At 42.3% G+C, this 13,704-nt stretch overlaps 1 protein-coding gene across 2 annotated transcripts; it reads right to left on the reverse strand.

Annotated features, from left to right (window-relative positions):
- Positions 1 to 11,833: 11,833 nt before the first annotated feature.
- Positions 11,834 to 13,250, reverse strand: LOC122755767 (biogenesis of lysosome-related organelles complex 1 subunit 2-like). 2 transcript variants are annotated; one of them, XM_044004593.1, is made up of 2 exons: positions 13,230 to 13,250; positions 11,834 to 12,175 (listed from the first exon to the last, which is right to left on the reverse strand). In XM_044004593.1, exons 1-2 carry the CDS (start codon positions 13,248 to 13,250, stop codon positions 11,834 to 11,836), a joined length of 363 nt encoding a protein of 120 aa, XP_043860528.1. The 2 variants fall into 2 exon arrangements, with proteins under 2 accessions (XP_043860528.1, XP_043860529.1); XM_044004594.1 differs by lacking the exon at positions 13,230 to 13,250 and having other exon boundaries at positions 11,834 to 12,234.
- Between the last annotated feature and the right edge of the window lie 454 nt (positions 13,251 to 13,704).

The following is a 13,704-nucleotide window of genomic DNA, read 5'->3' on the forward strand; positions in this document are numbered from 1 at the left end:
CACTGGCCCTGGATTCAGGAGGACCTGAGTTCAAATCCAACCTCAGACCCTTGACACTTACTAGCTGTGTGACCCTGGGCAAGTCACTTAACCCTCATTGCCCTGGTGGGGAGAAGCTTAAAACGACAGTAAGACTTTGGGGACTCCCTATATAAGGGAGGCACCTTGGACAGCCTATGGGCATTCTATGAGGGGTTCTGCTTGACTTAGGAGGAGCCTTTTTCAATTGGATGCACAGCTAGAAATGTTGGCATCTTCCCAGGGCCCTGGGTCAACTGTAACCATCTCTTTGCTTCATTTCTATCTGGGGGAGATTCATCTCTCATGGCATCTGGTGGATGCCTTGCTTTTTTCTCCTTTTTTGTTCCTTTCCTTCACCTTTCGTGGGAAATCAAGGCCTAGTATTGCAATCAACACCCCAAGGAGCAAGGAGTAATATTTGGGAGTGACCTTCAGGACCCTTGGACAGTGGAAGGACTCACCCAACAGTCTTGGTGGCATTAATGCTATGTAGGAATTGAAATGTTTGGAGCCTTCCATTCTCTGTCCTACCTCAGACTGAGGGGGTATGAGGGAAACTATTCCTCTGAGGTACTGGGAAAGATGCTTGCCTATTACAGTTGTCCATACTCTATCTTTGAAGCTACTAAATGGTGAAGTGGATAGAGTGCTGGGCCTGAAGACCAGAGTTCAAATCCAGCCTTAGACACTTACTAGCCGTGTGACCCTGAACAAGTCACTTAATTTTTGTTTACTTCAGTTTCTTCATTGGTAAAATGGGGGAAATAATAGCACTTACCTCCCAACATTGTTGTAAGGATAAAATGAGATAATATTTGTAAAACACTTAGTATGGTGCATGGTACTATGTATATGGTACTACATGGTATGGCGCATAGGTAGTATATAAATACTACCTATTATTATTATTATTATATAGCTCTTTGTAAAAACTACTCCATATTAGGTAGCTAGATGAAATTGGGGTTCTAGTCAGGGGTCCCTAACAATGTGGGGGGAGGGAAACATAGCCAGTGGGGTCTTGAGCTGATGGAAGTAGAGAAGAGCAACATCCCAAGCTTGCAATCCCTAGCGGAGATATAGCTGGTCAGGTCCTGAAAGAGTGAGTCCAGCCTGCAAATGCTACATTTGTAAAGGACAGAACTTGAATCCAGACCTTCCAGCTTCAAGGCTCACTCTCTATCCATGGTGCTTCTTAAATTGCCTCTACCTTGAAATTCATATGGACTTCAAAGATTGTCAAGTGCCTTTACATAGATCTCCTTTGAGCCTCATGAAAAACCCTAGGAAGTAGGAATTATGAGAATAAATATCCCCATTTTCCAGATGAGGAAATTGAAGCTTAGAAATTAAGTGACTCACCCATAAATCACACGGCTAATTGGAGGAGCGGTTCAAACTGAGTCTTTTTAATGCCCAAAGCCAGAAGCCTTCTTTCCCCTGACACCGTGCAGCCTCTCCATCAGGGAAAGCTGAAGACCCTGAGAAGACCCTGCCCCTTAATACCCACAGCTGTTGTGAAGGACGTGGAAGTGTCCAGCAGGGCAGATGCCTTCCTGCTATCATTGGAGTCTGTCTGCCAGTCCCTGGGGTGTGTGCTGAGGAAGGGCAGACATGACTGTACTTCCCTTCTTTCTCTGACACCTCAGCCACAGTCTAGCCAGGCAAACCTGCTCAGTTGCCTCACCTGTGTGGCGTCAGAGGGCGTGGCGGCAAGGAATGTAGCCGGAGGCTGTGGAATCAGACTCTAGCTGGCTCAGGAAAGGGAGCCCTAAGGCTATGGGCTTCCTAAAGGAGCAGACGCTTTGCTCTCTTCCAGTTAGAGGATAGGGAAATAGATCTGGAGCTGGAAGGGACCTCGGGGATCAACTAGTCAACTGTAAACATGTATTAAGCACCTACTATGTGCCAGGCCTTGTGCTAAGCCCTGGGGATACAAAAAATAAATAAATAAAGACGGTCCAACCCCTTCATTCTGGAATGGAGGAAACTGAGTCCAGATGGTTAAGTGACTTGTCCAGGGTCACACAGTAGAAAGCATCATAGATAGGGGTTGAACTTAGGTCCCCTGACACCTGGCTCTCTTCCACTATATACCATGTTAAACTCATCATAAATGAGTTCTTTTTTGTTTGTTTGTTTGTTTTTGTTTTTTTTAGTGAGGCAATTGGGGTTAAGTGACTTGCCCAGGGTCACACAGCTAGTAAGTGTTAAGTGTCTGAGGCCGGATTTGAACCCAGGTACTCCTGACTCCAGGGCCAGTGCTCTGTCCATTGCACCACCTAGTTGCCCCTGGAAAGATTACTTTAAAAGCTCATTTCCCTCAAACAACACAACATATTTAAATGACACCCCTCAAGAGAAATCTGCTAGGCTGCTTTCCTCCTTCTGTTCCTTCCCTGCTCCCCCCCCCGCCCCCCACACCGTTAGTTCACCTGAGTGAGGAGCTGATTGCAAAGCAAGTTTTTTCTCTCTGAGGTCGGCCAGATGCTCAGAAGGCATCTTTCACAGAAGAGTTTGAAAGCTCACTGCAGGCAATGTAGAGTTCATCAGTGAAACTGGAGAAAGTCTATGGTTTGAGAACATGAGGTAGCAGGGGGGTTGTGTGTGTTCTGTAAAGGAAGTCTTTCCCTTCCCCATTACCAGGGCTATTAGAGGACAGTAATTTTTATCATCCAATGACCTGGCCCCGAACCGAATTAATGATCTTTTATTTGCTCAATAGAAATCCATCATTCATTAAGTTCCTCCATACCAGTCATAATGCTAGATACTGGGGATATAAGTACAAAGAATGAAATAATGCTTACTCATGAGGAGCTCTGCAGACTGCACTAAGACTTTTGGGACACCCCATAAATGCTTGTCTAAACAATTAGAATGTTAACTCCTTGTGAGTTATTTGCATCCCCAAAACCTAGCATCATAACGCAGCTAGGTGGCACAGTGACTGGAGCACCGGCCCTGGAGTCAGGAGGACCTGAGTTCAAATCTGACCTCAGACACTTGACACTTACTAGCTGTGTGATCCTGGGCAAGTCACTTAACCGCATTGCCTCAAACATCCAGGGCCATCACCAGTCATTTTGATGTATATAGTGCCACTGGATCCAGATGGATCTGGAGGAGAGAGTGAGGCTGGTGACTTTGCACAACCCTCCCTCACTTAAATCCAATTCACTGCACATCACCTGCCAATGTCACTGTCCTCTTTGAGAATGAAGGACAAGGGGCAAGTAGGTGGCACAGTGGATAGAGCACCGGCCCTGGATTCAGGAAGACCTGAGTTCAAATCTGACCCACACGTGACACTTACTAGCTACGTGACCCCAGGCAAGCCACATAACCCCCATTGCCCTGGAGAGAGAGAGAGAGAGAGAGAGAGAGAGAGAGAGAGAGAGAGAGAATAAAGGACAAATGACAACAACAAGCATAGTGTATGGAACTTAGCAGGCACTTACTAAATGCTGATCAATTGATTTCTACTATGCTGATAAGAGGTCATTGATTAAGTTTAAGCACCAATAATTTAAACTGCACTTGTTAAACTGCACTAAGACTGCATATAAAGACAGATGACATAAATATAAAGCAAATAAAGACAAACATATTCAAAGTAATTAAATACAAGGCAGTTTGGGAGGGAGGACACTAGCAGTTTGGGGGGGGGGGTGGAGGAATCAGGAAAAACTTGTGATCTTAAAGAAAGTACCCTCCCAGGCAGAGGTATAGAGGGAGTGCTTTCTAATCATGTGGAACAACCAGTTCAAAGACTCAAAGGTGGAAAATGGAGCCAGTTTAGCTGGATTTGCTGAGTGTAGGGAAAAGTGTAACGTCCAATGAGGCTGAAAGAAAAGAGGTTGGAGCCAGGTTGTATAGGGCTTTAAAAGCTAAACGATAAATAAATTTAGTGGAGTGCCATGCAGGAGATGAGAGCTCAGTAAATATTAACCAAGGATCATGTTAACACCTTATGTGACCCTGATGTTTTCCATGATTCAGAGTAAGCCTACGTTCAGAAGATGGAAGGACATTTCTCATCTTAGATTTAGTCTTTCTATTTATCCTCCTCTAGGATAAAGAAACTCAGAGCTGTTAAGTAATTTGGCCAGAGTCAGAGCTTGGACCCAAGTTTCCTGGCTCCCAGATCAATGCCCTTTCGAATAGCATGGCTGTTAAACTGCTTATTTGGGATTTTCATGGTATCTGGATTTGGGAGTGTTATGGCAAATAGAGTGGCAAACCATTAAAACAGGCTTCTTAGAAGTCAGATAACAATACAGGTTAAATTGTGTTCTCTCTAAAACATCCTAACTAAATACAACAAAATCACAAAAACAGTCTAGTACAAGGTGACATAAGATTCAAAAAATTTCAGTTTGGAAGAGAGCTTAGAAATGATTTATTCATAGAACTACTCAATTCACACAATGTAGAGTGACAGAACTAGAATTGGAAGAGTCCTCAAAGTCCAATATGCTCATTTTACAGATGAGGAAAATGAGGCTTCAGGAGACTGACATCCCTACGATCACACAAATATTGTATCAGTCGGGGGATTTGAAGCCAGGCTCTCAACTCTACTACATCATATCCCACTGCTTCCAATACTAATCTAATTTTTACAAATGAAGAAACTAAGTCCCAGTTGGGTTGTGACTTGAAAAAGTCACATATGTGGAAATGGAGCCAGGACTAGAAACAGGCTCTTCTGATTATAAGCTCTTATCTCTGTGGAAAGAACGCCACAATATATCTAATTAAGGCATCACTTGTAGGAATAGAGAAAATCTTTTAAATAGCCTTTTTAGGGGATACCCCAAGGTTCGTTCAGCTATGTTGAGGGCAACAGGTATATCACAGAAAGGATAAGACTTCTGCTAGAGGGAAATAAGAGATTGGAGTGAGAAGGATGAATGGTTATTTTCACTGTTGTCTTTTCCAAGGAGAATGATCTTTGGTCTGGAGAGAAAGAAAAAAAAATGTCAAAAAAGAGTGTTAAAATTAAGGGTAAAGGAGAGAGTAAGAGAATATCTAGTTCCCTTCATGGGGCATGAAGCTCTGATAAACTAAATCCTGGGGTTCAGAGAAACTGGCAGATATGATTGCTGAGTTTCTGTGAATGATCTTTGGAGAAAGGGAGAGGTGTTGTGGGAATGGAGAAGGGCAAAATATATTGGTTTTGCCAAAAGGGGAAAATGTGGTGTCTTTAAAATTTAGGCCAATGAACTAGATTTCTATTCTTTGTGAAATTATCATTAAAAGGATGGTTTGTGAGCAGCCAGGGAACAAGCATTTAAGTGCCTACTATGTGTTAGGCATACATATTTTGGAGATTCAAAAAAAAAGGGCGAATGACATGTAAACAACTATATATAACAAACAAGTATATAGAGGGTAAATTGGAGAAAATCAACAGAGGAAAAGGCACTAAATTAAGGGGATTAGGAAAAGCCTCTTGCAGAAAGTAGGATTTTCAATGGGACTTGAAGGAAGCCTGGGAGGCCTGGAAATGGAGACAGGACAAGAGAGAATTCCAGCTATAGGAGACAGGGAAGATGCCCAGTGGGGAAGGGGAGGGTTGTGTGTGATGAGGCCAGGGCCAACTGGATTACAGAATACATGGAGGGGGTCAGCTAGGTGGCACAGTGGATAAAGCACTGGCCCTGGATACAGGAGTACCTGACTTCAAATCTGGCCTCAGATACTTGACACTTACTAGCTGTGTGACCCTGGGCAAGTCACTTAACTCCCATTGCCCTGCAAAAAAAAAAAGAAAAGAAAAAGAAAAAGAAAAAAACGCATAGGGGGGCAGCTAGGTGGCACAGTGGATAAAGCACCAGCCTTTGATTCAGGAGGACCTGAGTTCAAATCCAGCCTCAGACACATGATGCTAGCTGTGTGGCCTTGGGCAAGTCACTTCACCCTCATTGCCCCACAAAAACAGAAACAAAAACAAAACAAAACAAAAAACAGAATACATGGAGGAAAGTAAGGTGGAAGAAGACTGGAAAAGTCAGAGAGAGCCCGGTCATGAAGGGTTTGGAATGCCAAACAGAGGATTTTATATTTGATCCTGGAGGCATTTAGAAAGGGAACACAATGATCATAAAAGGCAAGTGTGACTTCACCAAAAATATGGCCCATCGACATGGCCAAAGAAACACAAAGAGAGCTATTTAAAAGGAATTTTTTTTTTCCGGTCATAGGAGCAATTCCTTAATTAGACATGTTGTAGAGTGCCCGGCATGACCTACTTCCTTCCTTTTTTTTTTTTGGCAGGTCAATGAGGGGTAAGTGACTTGCCTAGGGTCACACAGCTAGTAGTGTCAAGTGTCTGAGGCTGGATTTGAACTCAGGTCCTCCTTAATCCAGGGCCAGTGCTTTATCCACTGCACCATCTAGCTGCCCCTCCCCCCCACTTCCTTCCTTTTTAAGCAGAGAAGTGCTGTAGATGTGACATTCAGGTTTCACCAAAACATTTAAAATAATCTCTCATGAAATCTGCTAGGACAAGAGAGAGACTATGTGGGTTATATGGTTGATAGAAAGTTAGGAATATTCAGAACTGCTAGGTTGGCTGGACACAAAGAGTCATTGTTAGCAGTTTAACATTAAGTTGGAAGGCAGGCTCTCTGATAGGGCTTTCCCTCCAGGGATCTGTCTTTGGAACTGTGTACTCTTCATCCATTTGATTAGTGACTTGGATGAACACGTAGAAAAGAACCTTGTCGAATCTGCAGAAGGCATGAAATTGGGAGGGATATGTAATGTTGAATGATAGGGCAAGGATCTAATTAAAGTCAAAGTCTAGAATGAGGGGCCAAGAGGAAATTTAATTGGGATAAATATAAAACTTGATACAAGTTTTTAAAAAATCTGCTTTTTAAGCCTAGGACAGAACGGCCAGACAATAGGTCATGTGAAAAAGATGTGGGGCTTTAGTGTACTGCAGCCTCCATGAGGAGCCAAAAGTGTTGACAGGAGTCAATAGCAGCTAAAATATCTCACGCTATCTTAGGCATATTAATAAAAGCTCAGTGCCTGGAAAAAGGCGGGTCTTAGACACACTGTACTCTGCCCTGAGTAGATCACATAGAGAGTGCTATTTTCAGTTCTGTACAATAAAAATAAAGAAAGAAACAATGAATGATAAGCTCGCATGTATCCGAAAAAGGGCAATCACCTAGGGAGAGTTAGAGATATCATGTGAAGATGAGTTTAATAATAGCTCACATTTAAATAGAGGTCTGAGGCTTGCAGAGCACTTTATATCTGCTAATTCCTTTGATCCTTAACCCTATGAGGTGTTATCATATGTTTTAGGGATGTACAGGGTAGACTAAAAGTTACAATGTTTTAATAACGTTTGGAAAATTATTTTTTTCACCATTTATGAGATTTGATTTGTCACACGTAATGTAAATTCATTTCCCATATATACTATATATTATACTATGGTATTATAAATTAAAAACAAAAAATAAAGGAGTTATTAAATATTGAACCCCCTTCATGACTTTTGGCCTACTCTGTAGAAACTGAGAAATCAAGTGACTTGCCCAGTGTCACAGAACTTATTAGTATCTGAGGCAGGATTGACTGTATACAACATGCCTGCTCTTTAACCCAGAGAACAGTAGACTTGGGGGAGACATGATAGCCATCTTTAATTATTTTATTTTATTTTATTTTATTTTATTTTATTTTATTTTATTTTATTTTTGCGGGGCAATGGGGGGTTAAGTGACTTGCCCAGGGTCACACAGCTAGTAAGCATCTTTAATTATTTGAAGCATTAAATGGCTCTGCTTGGCCCTGGAGGATAAACTGGGGTGTCGGGGAGGGGGAATGGATGGAAATTGCAGAGAGAGATTTAGGTTTGGTAGAAGGAAAAATTTCATAACAGTTTTCTCTATCCAAAGGAAAAAATGGATAACCTCAGTAGGTGGTAGGCTCCCCTTTCATGGGAGGTCTTCAGTTGTGGCTTTTTGTGACCACTTGTTTCATATGCTATGTTTCATATTCATAGAAGGGATTCTTGGCCAAGTATGAGTTAGGCCAGATGCCCTTCTGAAATTCCTTCCAACTCTGAGGTTTGAAAATATGTCTGTATGTATATGTATATGTGTATGTGTATATGTATATATGGAAAATGTATAATAATGATCATTAACATACTTAATATAGTGCTTTATGGCCTATTAAAGGACTTTCACACGTATTATCTCAGTTGATCTTTACAAAGGAGTAGGTAAGATAGGTCGTGCAAGTTTTATTGCCTCATTTTGCAGATGAGAAGACTGAGGCTCAGATGTGTTCAATGATTTGCCAAAAGTCACATGGTTCCTATTAAGTGAAGGAGTCATTAACTGAATTTAGGTCTCCAAATCTGGTGTTCTTTTTCTACTACCAAATGAACAAAGCCCTGAATTGTCAAAGAACTATCAAATCATATTCAACATTTGCTACTTCAGAAGAAAGAGGTTGAAAGATGTTCAACAAGTGTTGAAACAAAACAAGTTAACCAGAAACAATCAGTTGAACTTTTGCTCAGTTTATCAATTCCCTTATCATCGTGTTTAACCAAAGTTCTACTTAACTTGCCCAATGTAAAATCAATTAATAGACCTTTATTAAGCACCTTCTACCCACCAGGCACTATGCTAAGCACAGGTAGATAAGCAGAAAGCTAGGAGGGGCTCTAAGTGGTCTTTAAAACTTGGTTTTTAAGATATTTTTCACCCACTATATACAATAGGGCCCCTGGTTCCCAGCTCTATCTCATTTCCATTTTATTGGCCTGAGGTAATAAAACAAAAGACCCTTTCCTCAACATACTTGTAGAAACCAGGACCAAACAAACAAGGCAGGGCAGGAAACTAGAGCTGCCCCAAGAGCCCATAATACACTCCCTCAGTGCACCAGGGACTAGGTGGGATTCCCAGAGGTGCAATGTCAGAGCCTTGGTATGCACTGACTCAGGCCACACAAGGGCAGAGGAAGTCTGAGCAAATAGGAGACCATGAAAGACTAAATTTTTCATCATGAGGAGCATTTTGAGGCAGCATATCCCAAACCTGCTTCCCTTCCTCACCCCTTACTTAGGGGTTTTGGGGAAGCCTATTGCTTTAAGTGAAAAATATCTTCACTGGGTGAACCAGGAAGGCTGATGGCTGGTTGATAGACTCTGACCATGCTACAGTGGTGTAAAAAGCACTGGATTTTAAGTAAGAGGGCATGAGTTCAAATCTTGCCTCTTACACTACCTGTTTAAGCTTGTATAAATCATTTGACTTTTTGGGGCCTCAGTTTCCTCATCTGTAAATTTCTTTCTAGTTCTTTTTTTTTTTTTTGCGGGGCAATTGTGGTTAAGTGACTTGCCCAGGGTCACACAGCTAGTTAGTGTTAAGTGTCTGAGGCCAGATTTGAACTCAGGTACTCCTGAATCCAGGCTTGGTGCTCTATTCACTGTGCCATCTAGCTGCCCCCTTTCTTTCTAGTTTTAAACCTGTGATATGATAGAATTTTGACAGTTGGAAAGGACTTTAGTGTTCCAATCCATACATGAAAGGAAACCCCACTACAACATAACTAGAGAGTGCTCACCTAGACTCTGCTTAAAGACCTCCAAGGAAGGGCAACATCTTTTTTTTTTTTCCCTCGGGGCAATGAGGGTTAAGTGACTTGCCCAGGGTCACACAGCTAGTTAAGTGTCAAGTATCTAAGGCTGGATTTGAACTCAGGTCCTCCTGAATCCAAGGCCAGTGCTTTATCCACTGCACCACCTAGCTGCCCCAGGGCAACATCTCAATACAGTCCATTCCACTCTTGAGCAGCTCTAATTGTTAGGAAGTCTTGCCTGATGTCAAATCTAACTTTGCCTCTTTGTCATCGTTCCCTGCATTGCTCTTGGTTTCATCACCTGAGGTTGAATAGAACAAGTCCAACCCCTCTTCCATAGGATAACCTTTAAAATACCTAGCTGCCCCACCCAGTCTGGGGTCTTTCTGACTTCAGACCCAGCACTCTATCCAACCTAGGATCCTGCCATACTACAGGGCTTTGTTAAGATGCAGTGTCTCAGGGGCAGCTACGTGGTGCAGTGGATAGAGCACCTGTCCTGGATTCAGGAGGACCTGAGTTCAAATCCGGCCTCAGACACTTGACACTTACTAGCTGTGTGACCCTGGGCAAGTCACTTAGCTCTCATTGCCCTGTGAAAAAACAAAACAGCAATAACAACAAGAAAGATGCAGTGTCTTATTCTCTTTTTTTTTGAGGGGCAGTGAGGGTTAAGTGACTTGCCCAGGGTCACACAGCTAGTAAGTATCAAGTATTTGAGGCTGGATTTGAACTCAGGTCCTCTTGAGTCCAGGGTCGGTGCATTATCCACTGCACCACCTAGCTGCCCCCCCCGCAGTGTCTTAAAAATTCATCACCTTGTCTAGTGGTTATCAGTTAACCAGTCAGTCATTAACATTTATTAAGCAACTACTATGTGCCAAATGTGGTGCTAAATTCTGGAGATATAAAGAAAAGCTTTAAAAAATGATCATTGCTCTGAAGAGCTCACAATCTAATATGAGAGAGAACATGCAAATAACCATGTTTCATACCCTCAATTTCCAATTGTTTGCACATAAAAAGAGCTGCCATAAATACTTTTGTACACATGGGTCCTTTTTCCTTTTCTTTGATCTCTTTGCGATACAGACCTCGTAGTCATATTTCAAGGCCAAAGGGTATCCACAGTTTTACAGCCCTTTGGGAATAGTTCCAAAATGTTCTCTCCAGAATGGTTGGATCAGTTCACAGCTCCACCAAAAGTGCATTAGTGTCCTGATTTTTCCACATCCTCCCCAGCATGTGTCATTTTCCTTTTCTGTCATGTTAGTCAGTCTGATAGGTGTGAAGAAGTACCACAGAGTTGTTTTAATTTACATTTCTCTAATCAGTAGGCATTTAGAGCATCTTTTCATGTGACTTGATAGCTTTGATTTCTTTTTCTGAAAACTGCATACTCATATTCTTTGACCATTTATCCATTGAGGAATGGCTCTTATTTTTATCAATTTGGAAAATGGCATATATTTTAGTCCCCATCTGCTACAGTCCTGTCCTGAGGCATTGAGGTGTACCTGGGTTGTCCACGGTGATGCCACTACGTTGGAAGCTTTGACCTTGGTTTCTGAGTGGTGAGTCTGCCTTATCTTGTCCGGCCTTAGGCCCATCATACCACTTCCTGGCCATCTCTATGCCATGCCATGCCAACACATGTAGACCTTCCTCACCCTTTTCCAACTCTAGCTCTGAGAATGATGTAGAGGAAGTATTATGACCCACAGCTCTGAAGGTGCATTTATGTAGCAGCCTGAACTTTACACGTTTCAACATGCCTAAGGATTCTTCTCTGCTTGCTCATGGCGATTCATATCAGTTTTGACTGCCCCAATCTTTTTTTTTTTTTTAAGAAATCGGCATTTATTATCCAAGTTCAAGAACACGAGGGGGGAGATGGGGGAGGGGCACATTCAGAACAGTCAAAGAGGAGTCCTATGGGGGGCGGGGAGGAGCCGGGAGTTGGCTCCAGCCGGGGTTGATCCTGATGTCTAAGCCTTGGTCCAGGGCACACAACGAAGCACACGGTCGGGGCAGAGTTTTAGGGGAACGTCAGGGGGCAGCCAGTCACTCATCCAAAGCAAAGGGGGGCTGGGACCCTCCGGGGATCGGCCAGACGGCTTCCCTTTATGGAGTCGATACCCCCTCACAGTCATTCCTGGAGTCCGTCTTTGTGCTGGAGAAGCGTTCATCACCTCTCTAACTTCTTGTACTTTGCTTCTAGTTTCTTTGAATATGCATCCAACTTGTAGGCAGCCTGCTCAAGAGCAGCTACTTGCTCCTCGATTAAAGTGATCTGATCCAGATAAGGATGAAGTGCTGCATACTTCTGGTTTAAGTCCTTTAGGTTTCTACTTATGTTTACCGCAATATCTTTCATTTCTAGGTACTTCAAGCTGGTCAGTTTGTTCATATTTTCCAGAAGTTTATAATCTTCACTGGTAGCTGTCAGCTCGCCTGTCAGGTACGTGGCCATTTTGGAGAACATGTCCTGGCACAGCTCCGTGATGTCCGCCTCGGCCGGCTCCGTGGCCTCCCGGCCGTCTCCACCACTGCATCGTCTAGGCCGGGAAGGGAGGGATGGGGATGGGAATACGGGGGGGGAAGGGGACAAAGAGGGGAAGGAGGGGAGGGGGAGGGGAGGGGAGGGGAGGGAGGAGAAGGGGGAAAGGAGAGGAGGGAAAGGGACGGATCTGCCCCAATCTTTTAAAGAAATCCCTTTACCATTTCCCCCATGACACAGACAGTCCTTTCTACATATAAATAGCTAGAAATTGCCAATTCTGGAAATCCTATTTGTTGCACTAGAATAATAGACTAACATGGGCTTTTAATGATCTTTTATTTATCTATTTCTTTTTGCCCTGGATCAAGATATAATAACCATCACCACCATCATCATTATAACTGACAAAATATTTAATTATCTAAAGTAGTGATTTCTAGACAATTGTTGGGGGGGAGTGGGAGGGAGAAATTGAAAAGGGAACAGTAAGGATATGGGACAGGGTGAGCAAAAAAAAAAAAAAAGATGAGAGAGGTTGGGATGGGAACAAAGATTGGTAAGTAGTCCAGTTTTTACTGTGCCTTGTCCAAACAGGCACTAAATAAATGTTTGGTGAATTTGGTAAATGGGGGAACACCTGAAGATAAAGTATTACATAAAGTGGGAAAGGGTTTTTATGCACACAGATATGTCTAGAGTTTAAGACTTATAAAACCAAGTGTATTTCCCATCTGTGTTTTTAGATGTCTTCTCGAAGTTTGGCTTCGAATTGTTTTTCCTCCTTTATTGTAATAGGAAGTCAGTGTGATACATTGAAAAGAGAGAGAGCACTGGGCTTGGAATCAGAAGTTTGAGTCCTCTTCACAACCATTTACTGGCCATCCATCCTTCTTGGAGCCACAGTCTCTTCATCTGTAAAATGGGGTTAATAATGCTGGAAGAGCCTATGTCCTAGGATTGTTGTGTGGAAAGCACTTTATAAACTATGTGTTTTTTTTTAATAGGTTCTGTAGCTCTAGAATCTGTTTAGAGGCTTAATTTAGTTTTGTTTACGAGGGAAATTTGGGAGAGCTCGGGCAGCTTCCTGGCTTCTCTCTGCCATCTTGGCTCTTTTAGCACTTTATAAACTCAAGAACGTTCTATATATGCGAACTGCTATTTTGATAAAGCCAAACTGTATCGATCAACCTCGATGCAGAGAATTTCTTTTGTAAATGCAAATGTAAGGGAGACTTCTAGGAAGTGGTTAGAAATTGTAACCCCTTCCTCTCAATAATGTTAGATGAATCAAAAATATCTGATTGATATTTTAAGCTAGGAATCACTAACCAGGCAAAAAAAAAAAAGGGATAACATTTCAGTAAACAGATCTAATTATTCTTTCAGAATAGGGACCTACCTATTCTACTTAAATTCTCTCAATCAAAATCCTAATTAGTTCATACTCTTTTGCCTGTTTATCTGTGGAGAAGACTCCCAAGTGAAGTATTTTTTATTTCTTTTTTTTTTTAAGGCAAGGAAGGGATTGAAGTTTTCCCAGTAGAGTTAAAAACTCA

The sequence above is a fragment of the Dromiciops gliroides genome, chromosome 4 (assembly GCF_019393635.1).
Source record: "Dromiciops gliroides isolate mDroGli1 chromosome 4, mDroGli1.pri, whole genome shotgun sequence".
Taxonomy (NCBI): domain Eukaryota; kingdom Metazoa; phylum Chordata; class Mammalia; order Microbiotheria; family Microbiotheriidae; genus Dromiciops; species Dromiciops gliroides.